The following is an 11,023-nucleotide window of genomic DNA, read 5'->3' as shown; positions in this document are numbered from 1 at the left end:
TATAAAGTGCTTCATTTTCTATCATAGGTAATTCATAAGACTGAGTTCTTAGGTTTAGTGCATGGTGCTTTGGCATTTTATGTGAACACCACATCTCTTCACCTTTATATGATGGACTTCATTGAATTTGGTTTCTTGAGTTTCTTCTACTACTGGATTGAAATTCTCTATGTAGAATATAAATGGAGCCTCCTCATAATTTTTGTCTTTGTTAACCATATTTTTACTACGGGAAAGGATTATATATGCTATGTCTCTGTATCTCTTTTCCAATAGTTTTATGCCATATTAATATTTTTATCTTAAATTTTAGTATTTTCATCTTAAAAAAATTAAATCCAAATTAAAATCTTGAAATTGAGGATAAAATCATTGATGTGACATAAAACTATTAGAAAGAGATAATATCCTTATTTCATACTATTTTTCTCTCTCACTAGACAGAATAAAAAGTATATCACCTATATATATTTGTTCTATCTTAAATTGTATTTCATAACATCATTCATTTATAATATTTTATAATCATTATCACCAGCAGCTTTAAATTGATATTTGTAGATAAATGTAAGTTGATCATAGTGGTGGCAAAACACAAGGTTTGATAATACTAATTAAAATAAATTTGTTAACATCTACTTGTATTCTCAAAGTAAAAACTTTTAAACAGTGAAAAGAATAATCTATTTGTTAATATTTTCTGAAATAGAAACCAATCTAATTTTTAAGAGCAAATTAAACCATTACTAACATAAAATACTCAATTTTTTAAGGAAAAATTAATAATCATTTAAGGAAAATTTATGGAGATACTATATCATTAAATCTCAACTATTATTTTTTGGTAGAAAAGAATAATATTAAGCGATTACAATATAAAATATAAAACTAAAACAATGGAAAAACATGAGTGGGATCAGCCAGCAATATACCCTTTATTGATATTGGAGATTCTTCAAACAATTGTAAACTTATGAATTCAACAGTAGAAGTTTCAGCCATGCAATCAGCAATTTCATTCTAAAATCTCTAACTATCATTTGATTGCTTAAAATTGAAATCTCTAACTATCATTTGATTGCTTAAAATTGAATTCCAAGACATGAATTGAAAACCAAATCTGGAAACTTTTTTATGAACTCTTAACTTGAAACCCCTCAACTTTTTTGTGGTAATGCATTGAAAACTCCAAACTCCATAATTGAAAATTTCACTGCAATATTCAACAGCACTATCTCTGCAAATCCCAAATAGATAATGGTCTCAAAATCTCAGTTCAAGCACAAAGTATAAAGCAAGCATTCAGAAGAAGAAATTAGAAGCTTACTTGTTCCTCCTCTTTTGTCTAGTTAAAGCTCCAACTACAATGGCCTTTCCAAAGATGTACCATTAATTCCCTATGAATTAAAACCAATCCACAACTAGTCAGTATGAATCTTGCATATCTCCTCACTACAATGCTCAAACAACTTGAGAGGCAGTTACATACAATGAAATTTAAGCCCAAATTGATATGATATTCAAAATCCAAATTAAGTTGCACCATGTTGAATAGAATGAAGAAGGCAAATCTGTTGACAACTTGCATTGTCTCAAAATCTCGGTTCAAACACTTGTATAAAGCAAGGATTCAGTAAAACAAGTTAAAGTTCTTACAGGTTAGTTGTTCCTCCTTGTATGGCTCAAACTCCAATTAAGCAGTGGCATCATTAAAGCTCCAAAGATTTGTCATTCCCTAATGTCTCTGTTCTGTCATCTTCATTCCCTTCATGGAATCAAATTTAGAATGTCAAAGCTTAATCTCTACGTTATGGCTAACTTATTTCCACAAAAACTACTGATGAAATAAAGCTCACTTACTTATGCAACTGAAGAATTAGGTTTAGTGCTTAAGTGTGGCTAGGACTTTCATGTTGCGGGGGTGGTGCTGGGTTCTTCATCCACATAGGATACATGTACATCACATTTCTCCACCTTTATTTTTTCGTCTTCAGTTTCTTCTTCGTCTTCTTCATCTTCTTCTGAGGAGGAAGGGAGATTTTCAATGTAGAATTCAAATGAAGCCTCCACATAATCCTTGTCTTTTTTAACCATATTCTCACTAAACAGAATCAGCACATGATGACCCATATACCTCCAATCCGAGTCTTCGTTTAGAAAGGACCTCCACTGACTTCTGAACGTTTCATAATCACCACCACCGGCGGTTTTCAATTGGTTTTCACAGTTAAATGTAAGATATTCATGGTAGTAGCAGCGCGTGAGATCGACCACAAGGCAGATGGAAAAGACCAAGAATCTGTTCCCACTGGACCCATTTGGGGCTATCTTCAAAACTAATGAAGAACTCATGCTTTGATGCTCGAACTTATCTGCTGAAATTTTGTTTCCTGGGAAACAGCAAAATAATCCATAACTAAAATAGGGATACTTCCATATCACTCTCTGTTTCTCTGCTAGGTACCCAATTTTGAGCATGCCATTTGCCTCAATGTTTTCAATTGAATCTTGATTCAAGCTGATGCAATTACAGAATATCATTAAAAACCAATCATCATCATCATCATCATTAGGATCGAGTTGATATGAAATTTTATCTGTAAAGGATACTTTTCTAATGATGTACAGCCACGTGCATCCAAGTTCCGCATATATGGTGGAAGCTCTGAGAGTAATTTAAGACTCTGGCAGTGATCCATTTCCAACCTATCAATGGTTTCAGAAATCAAGATTGGCGAGGACACATAAACTGTTGAAATCTCTCTTGACCCGAACAGGATGATATTGCATTGTAGCTGTTGAATACTTGAGAATCTCATCTTTAACTCCTGAAGATTATTTAGAGAGTCTAAAGACAACGCGGCTTCTTTAATTTGAGTTTTATCACTAAGAGAGGGATTCCAACTTTGGAATATTGCTTGATATAATATTCAACTTACTCGTCCAAATAATATTCAAAATAAATATTTACCACTTTCAATTTTTTCAAAAAAAAAAAAATTAAACCTCTTATTTTTTTTACACTAAATTGAACACTTAAGCTTTCAAAATGTATCAAAAAGACCCTCAAACCTTTTCAAAAAAAGCAATTAAATTCTTACATCTTTTACACTCAATTGGGTACTTAAACTTTCAAAAGGTATAAAAAGACATTCGAACTTCTTTCAAAAAATAAAATTAAACCCATGCTTTTATTAAAAATTAGAAAAAATTATAAAAATTAAAATCAATAAAACCTATAAATATTATTAAATTTAAATAAAACGTTTAAATGTTAAAATTTATTAAAAATTAGAAAAATCATAAAAATCATAAAATTTTATAAAATTGTAAAAATTATAAAATATATAGAAATAAAAAATTATAAAATTTTATAGTGTCGTTAGAAAATTATACAAAATGTAAAGAAATATAAATTATATAAAAATTTATAAAAATTATTGTACTAAAAGAAGCATTTTATATATTTTTCTATAACTTTTATTTTTATTATTTTTATCACTTTTCACCACGTGTCACTCTATATTACGACACGTGATGATTTTAACTAAAAAATTAAAGGTCATTAATTTTTTTATGACTTTTCTAAAATTTTGCAATTTTTCATTTGTTACAATTTTATAAAAAATTCTAATTTTAATAAAATTTAAATTTTTATATTTTATTAAAATTTAATAAATTTTCTGAAATTTATTATTTATTATTTTACAATTTTTCCTATAATTACTTTTTTTTAAAAAATTTAAAATTTTTTGATACATTTTAAAATTTCAAATATTCAATTGAATAAAAATAAAAAAAGCTTAATTGCTTTTTGAAGAAGTTTAAAGACCTTTTAAGATATTTTAAAATCCAAGTGCTCAATTAAATGTAAAAAAAAATTATTATTATTATTATTTTAAATTTAAGGATTTTTACGCCTTTTAAACCTTTATAATAGTAATTTAAATACATTTGTTAAGATCCACTTGTAATCTCGAAGTAATCTCGAAGTAAAGGACCTTCAATGGGACAAAAACCACGAAGATAATAATCTATTTGTTAATATTTTTTAAAATGGAAATCAATCCAATTTTTTATGAATGTGGTTTTGTAAGGAAAGAATAATAATCATTGAAGAAAAATACAGTGAGTATGGAGATACCATATAATTAACGCTCAACTATCATTTTGAAGCCTATGACATGAATTGAGCACCAAATCTGGATGCTTTTTTTATGAACTCTTAACTTGAAACCCCTCAACTCCTTTTGCTAATGCATTCAAATCTCCAAACTCCATAATTGAAATTTTCACTGCAATATTCAACAGCACTATCTCTGCAAATCCCAAATAGATATTGCCTCAAAATCTCAGTTCCAGCATAAAGTATAAAGCAATCATTCAGTAGAAGAAATTGAAAACTTACTTGTTCCTCCTCTTTGTATAGTTAAAGCTCCAGCTATAATGGCCTTTCCAAAGCTGTACCATTAATTCCCCATGAATTAAAACCGAACCACGACTAGTCAGTACGAATCTTAAGTATCTCCACAGCACAACGCTCAAACACCTTGAGAGGCAGTTACATACAAAGAAATTTATGCCCAAATAGATATGATAATCGAAATCCAAGAAAAGAAAATATTAAGTTGCACCATGTTGAATCGAATCAAGAAGGCAAATAAATTCAAACACAGATATAAAGCAAGCATTCAGTAAAACAAATTGAAGCTCTTACAGCTTACTTCTTCCTCCTTCGATGGCTAAAACTCCAATTCAGCAGTGGCATTATTAAAGCTCTAAAGATTTGTCTTTCCCTATTGTCTCTGTTCTGTCATCTTCGTTCCCTTCATAGAATCACATTTAGAATGTCAAAGCTTAATCTCTAGGTTATGGCTAGCTTATACTACAAAAACTACAGATGAAATAAAGCTCACATACTTATGCAACTGAAGAATTAGGTTTAATGCTCAAGTGTTCCTAGGACTTTCATGTTGTGGGGGTGGTGCTGGGTTCTTCATCCACATAAGATACTTGAACACCACATTTCTTCACCTTTATATTGGGATTTTCAATGTAGAATTCAAATGAAGCCTCCTCATAATCCTTGTCCTTTTTAACCATATCCTCACTAAACAGAATCAGCACATGATCACCCATATACTTCCACTCCGTCCCAGCCTCTATAAAGGAAATCCACTCACTTGTGAACTTTTTATAACCACCAACACCGGCGGTTGTCAATTGGTATTTACAGGTAAATTTAAGAAATTCATGGTGGTGGCTGTGCGTGAGATCGGCCACAAGGCAGATGGAAAAGACCAAGAATCTGTTCCCACTGGACCCATTTGGCGCTAGCTTCAAAACTAATGAACTCATGCTTTGATACTCAAACTTATTTGTAGAAATTTTGTCTCCCGGAAAACAACAAAATAATCTATGTTGACATATAGGATTCTCCCATGTCAATTTCAGTTTCTCCGCTAGGTATCCAATTTTGAGCATGGCATTTGCCTCAATGTTATCAATTGAATCTTGACTCAAGCTGAAGCAATTACAGAACAACATGTAAAACCAAATGACATCATCATCATCATCATCATCATCTAAATGATCGAGTTGATAAGACTTTTGATCTGCAAATGATACTTTTTCTAATGATGTACAGCCATGTGCATCCAAGTCCTGAATATATGGTGGAAGCTCTGAGAGCAATTTAAGACTCTTGCAATGATCCATTTCCAAACCATAAATGCTTTTAGACATTAAGATTGGTGAGGACACATCAACTGTTGGAATCTCTCTTGAACCGAACAGGTTGATATTGCATTGTAGCTGTTGAATACTTGAGCTGCTCATCTTTAACTTCCAAAGATTATTTAGAGAGTCTAAAGAAAAAGTCGCTTCTTTAATTTGAGTCCCAGATAAATTTAGTAGTCGTAAGCTTTTTGGGGTTTCTAGGAATTCGATCATTGGGCAATGACTAAGATTCAGATGACGAAGGGATTCCATCTTGATCGATACATATTTTACCCCTGAGCCACTCATATCTAACGTCTGAAGATTACTTGGAGTGTCGAGAGACAAGCACACCTCTTCAATTTGAGTTCCAGATAAGTTTAAATTTGTCAAGCTTCTTGGGAGTTCTGGGAATTCAACCATTGGACAATGACTAAGATCCATATCACAAAGTGATTCCAACTTTAAAATATTGCTTGATACAATATTGACCTTTGAGTTTTTCAAGCACAACTTATTAAGTCCACCGAGATGCTCAATTGAATCAGGCACTTCTTCTATTTTGGTTCTATCTAATTCTAAACAAGAAAAGTGTTTTGGGACCTCGGGAAACGTCTTGAGATTATGACATCCTTTAAGTCCAAGTTTTTTAAGTGATGCCAAATGATTGAGGCCAGGAAGTTCAACCAAACTTTCACACCCGCTACAATCAAGGATTTCAAGGTTGATTGCACCTAATAGACTAGGAATCTTCCTTAATTTCTTGCAATGAGCAACGTCAATTTCCCTTAAATTGACAAGACTCTGTGCAAAGAAAATATAGCTAGTTATATTACTTCTACACATCATATAATTACTTTCGGATGTATAAAAAATGATAAATAATATTAAGTTTATATATAATGTATTAGGGACTATAAATTCACCCAACATTAATAGAACCCATCGTATTATTCATTAACATATCAATTATAAAATAATTTTCAATTTCAAAAGAATCTTGGGTGAAGAAAGTAAGAAAAAATATACCTGATCATCATCATCATTCCAAAGATGTTCTATATCGCCATGTAATAATTTCAGCACAACAAGATTCTTTGGATTAAAACCTGATAGAGATTTGAAGGGATAATAATCCCAATAAAGATACCTTAGCTCATCAGGGAGAGATGCACAATCAACTTGGTCTGCAAAAAGCTTCTTTGCCAGACACGCATCCCAAAAAAACCCAGGAGTGAAGAAGTAGATAACTCTAAGATTAATCATGCCCTCAAAGATAGAATGATGCATTCGTAGGTTATCAATTTGAGACATGTCTAACTTTATTCCTTGAATTAGATTAATCCCCTGAGAACAAAAACCAATTTGTAAAGTATCAACACAAAAAAATTTATGGCATTCCATTGAACAATTATATCAGGAAAAAATAATTATATTAGAAAATGTTTAATTTTATTTTGTTTTTTAAACCAATGCATTAGATACTAAATAAACCTTTGTGAAAATCCCATGTTATATATCCTAAGACATTGGTCATTCACAATGATTTGTGCAGTAAACTTAAACTCTAAAAATAATTTCAAATAATAAAACTTGTTAACATTTGACAACACATAATTAATTGACTTTCTAATTAAAATCACATAAAGATATGAAAATTAAAAAGAATATAAATACAATTAGATCTTACCTTATTATATCTGAGCACTTGATATACGTCTTTAGCATTCCATAACCTACTACGCTTTCCCGGGTCTATAGATTCTTTGCGAACAATGTCCTTGCCCATCTCTTCAAGCATATAATGCATAAAAATCCGTTCATCTTTATATTTGCTATCAAGCAGGCACTTGTCAATCAAGTTACTTATTCCAGACACAACACCCTTATAACAACTTAGAATTTTTTCTAGATCTTTTTTGAGTTTTCCTTTAAAGAAGATTGCAATATCAAGGAATATATTCTTCTCTAGTTCATCCAACTCATCAAAACTACTCCTCAAAATCTGTGAAATTTTTGGCTGGGCATATTCCTTTAGTTTATCCACTTCACTTTCCCACTCTTTTGTAGACTTTTTATATAGTTTAGAACCCAAAACTCTAAGAGCAAGCGGACTTCCTTGGGCATAGTCTACAAACTTGTTCGATAGCTTGGTTTAAGAGTTTGGAAAGAAGTTCGTTTCGTAAAGACTCCATCCCCTGTTTTTTAAATTTCTCTCTAACATTTAGAAGGAAGCATTTTTCTTCAAACGTGTGAGAGATTTCCTTATATATAACATCGGAGAGGGTAGTTTTGCCTATACCACCTTGTCCCCAGAGTCCTATTAGACGACTGTCTTCCTGCTCAATTAGCCTCAAAATCGTCTTTTTCTGATCATCTATTCCAACCAACTCTGCAGAAGCACTTCTAAACTTGCTACTCATCAACTTCTTTATAACATATTCAACAATATCCTTGATGTACTCAGTTTCAGGTCTAGCAAATAATAAAAAAATATAATTATATACGAAATCTAAAACAATGATTATTAATATAAGATGATGAGAAAAATATAGTTACCTGTCGAATTTGCCTCCTTCTATATGCCATCCTTTTAATTTACCGACTTCAGCGAAGGCAGTTTTCCATCGTTGTACTTGATGTAGCCTATTTGATTCATGGTCAATGAAGGATGTTTTGAAACTACCACCAAGATTCCGCACATGAGAAGGATCAACATGGTAAAATATGGGAAGAACAATATGTCCTTGAGTGTCCCTGCGGCGCATGATGTCAGAGAGTTCAGCCAGGCATGATTTCGAAGAAGCATAGTTTACCGACAACACAATTATTGAGAGATTTGAGGGTGCAATTGCTAGAGAAAGTGCTTGTGAGAGTTGATCCCCTTTTTCTAGGGTTTCTTCATCGAAGAAAATATTCATTCCCGTGTCTTTCAAAGCTTTGAGTAGATGAGCAGTGAAATTAAGGCGTGTGTCTTCACCTCTGAAGCTCAAGAAAACCTGATGCTTCAATGGACAAGAAGAGGAAGAAGAGGCAATTGCTGGAGAAAGTGGTTGTGAAAGTTGCTCCGGTTTTTCATCATGAAAGATGACATTCATCATCGCGTCTTTCAGAGCTTTGAGCAGATAAGTGATGAAGTTAAAGGCAGGTGTCTGTTTGAGGAGAAGAGGAAGAGGAAGAGGAAGTAGAAGCAGCAGTGAAAGAGTGTTGATTTTGTGATTGAAACAGGAGGGAACAAGACAGACTTGAAGAAAACTTTCATAATATTTTGCATTAATAATATACAATCAAATATCCATAAAAAAATTTTATTCCCAGAGCTAAAACCCTGGCTGCCTTTGTTTGTTTTTTCTTCGATCTGAAATATTAAACTTCTAAATATGACATTTGATATGACAATTCAGATGTATTTTATGCTATTTTTTATTCATTAATTAAATTTGGTTAACATCTTTCTTGTCATTACAATTGGCACAATTATATAATTCAGATCTGATTTATTATTATTTATTTATGAAATAACCAATTTTGTGATCTTGCTAAATATATTGAATTAAGTGACAAAACACATTGTTTATAATAGATTTAAGGGTTTAAAAAATCTTTAAACTTAAAAAAAAAAAAAAAGTAACTAAACTCATCTCTTAATTACCAACTATAATGGCCTTTCCCAAGACCAACCATTAACTCCCTATGAATTAAAACCAATCCACAACTAGTCAGTATGAATCTTAATTATCTCTTCACTTCAATGCTCAAACAACTTAAGAGGCAGTTACATACAAAGAAATTTAAGCCCAAATTGATATGATAATCAAAATCCAAGGAAAGAAAATATTAAGTTGCATCATGTTGAATAGAATGAAGAAGGCAAATCAGTTCAAACACAGGTATAAAGCAAGCATTCAGTAAAACAAATTGAAGCTCTTACAGCTTACTTTTTCCTCCTTGTATGGCTAAAACTCCAATTCAGCAGTGGCATTATTAAAGCTCTAAAGACCTGTCATTCCCTATTGTCTCTGTTTTTTGTTATCTTCATTCCCTTCATAGAATCAAATTTAGAATGTCAAAGCTTAATCTATAAAATCACATGCACCACGGTCTCTAAGTCCAATGGGTCTACCATGAAACCAAATCATTTGGATATCAAGTCCAAGACTGAATTGCCAGAACCCAGAAAGGGCTTCAAAAAATTACTTCAAATTTGTGTTGAACCATCATGAATAGAATCAATAAGGCAAACCTGTTCACAACATGCATTGTCTGAAAATATCAGTTCAAACACTTGTATAAAGCGCTTCATTTTCTATCACAGGTAATTCATAAGTTACAAATTCACGAATTACAATGGCAGAAAAATATGATAATATAAAAAATGAAATGAAACCCACTTACTTATGCAACTGAGGTCTTAGGTTTAGTACATAGTGCTTAGGCCTTCTATGGAGTTATTTACAGTGCTAAGGGTGTGCTTGAGTGGGTTGAAAAGTAGCGGGATGGGAGGAGGGAGTTGATGATAAAGGTTGAGAAGGATGAACGCGAAAGCGAATCGTAAAGTTTGTCAAAGTCACGGATTTGACTTAGGGCTCTAGACGTTCGGAAAGAAACTTGGATTTTTCTTGACACAACCTGAAACGAAATTAAATTCAAGTTAGATAAAATAATTAAAACAAATAATAAATCAAGGATTCAGGAAGTGAATAAAGAAGATAAATGGAAAGATAGAACGTGGCGTGTAGAAGTCCTAAGAAGCCTTGGAAACACGAAGAATCCACAACCCCCTTCAAGCGGCTCTAATTTCCCCTCCAAGATAAAAACCTTGGCAAGAAAAAGTTTGAAGATGATCCCCACAATCTAAAAAGATTGTTAAAACTCTTCTAAAAGAAACTCAAGAGAAATTCTTGAAAAGAAAAAACTCAAAGAGAATTTATTAACTCAAAAGAGAAATAGAATAATAATCAATTGTCCCCCTGAATACAATGCAAAGGCCTATATATAGGCTAGATAAATAAATCTAAATAAAACTCCTAAGTATACTAGAACTCTAATTTAATCTAAACAAGAAGTAGTTTTAAACTAAACTTTCTTGTTAACATAAAATTCTAAATAACTTAAAATACTTAATAATTATCAAAATTCGGAATAAAATAATAATAAAATAATAAGAGCTAATAAAAAAATATTGTGCTTATATATAATAAAAATTAAGCCTAAAACTTAAACCCAATATGAAATGTCTAAGCTTGTAAGATCAATTGGGGTTCTTGAAGTGAAATGCTTAAGCTTGTTAGCATTCTCCACATGG

At 31.7% G+C, this 11,023-nt stretch overlaps 1 protein-coding gene and 1 long non-coding RNA gene across 3 annotated transcripts; both read right to left on the bottom strand.

Annotated features, from left to right (window-relative positions):
- Window positions 1–916: 916 nt before the first annotated feature.
- LOC128281676 (uncharacterized) lies at window positions 917–1,887 on the bottom strand. The gene is made up of 4 exons (XR_008271931.1): window positions 1,861–1,887; window positions 1,657–1,765; window positions 1,328–1,397; window positions 917–1,237 (listed from the first exon to the last, which is right to left on the bottom strand). It is a non-coding gene; the product is annotated as an uncharacterized LOC128281676 (long non-coding RNA).
- A 2,226-nt stretch (window positions 1,888–4,113) lies between these two features.
- Window positions 4,114–9,067, bottom strand: LOC108470889 (disease resistance protein RPP2B-like). Of its 2 annotated transcripts, none has more exons than XM_017772395.2 (7): window positions 8,278–9,067; window positions 7,409–8,193; window positions 6,748–7,065; window positions 4,921–6,522; window positions 4,718–4,826; window positions 4,409–4,549; window positions 4,114–4,319 (listed from the first exon to the last, which is right to left on the bottom strand). In XM_017772395.2, exons 2-4 carry the CDS (start codon window positions 7,526–7,528, stop codon window positions 4,969–4,971), a joined length of 1,992 nt encoding a protein of 663 aa, XP_017627884.1. In that variant the 5' UTR covers window positions 7,529–8,193; window positions 8,278–9,067; the 3' UTR covers window positions 4,114–4,319; window positions 4,409–4,549; window positions 4,718–4,826; window positions 4,921–4,968. The 2 variants fall into 2 exon arrangements, with proteins under 2 accessions (XP_017627884.1, XP_017627886.1); XM_017772397.2 differs by having other exon boundaries at window positions 4,725–4,826; window positions 8,278–9,062.
- Window positions 9,068–11,023: the final 1,956 nt, after the last annotated feature.

The sequence above is a fragment of the Gossypium arboreum genome, chromosome 10 (assembly GCF_025698485.1).
Source record: "Gossypium arboreum isolate Shixiya-1 chromosome 10, ASM2569848v2, whole genome shotgun sequence".
Classification (NCBI taxonomy): Eukaryota; Viridiplantae; Streptophyta; class Magnoliopsida; order Malvales; family Malvaceae; genus Gossypium; species Gossypium arboreum.
This window is presented reverse-complemented; position numbering and strand designations above follow the sequence as displayed.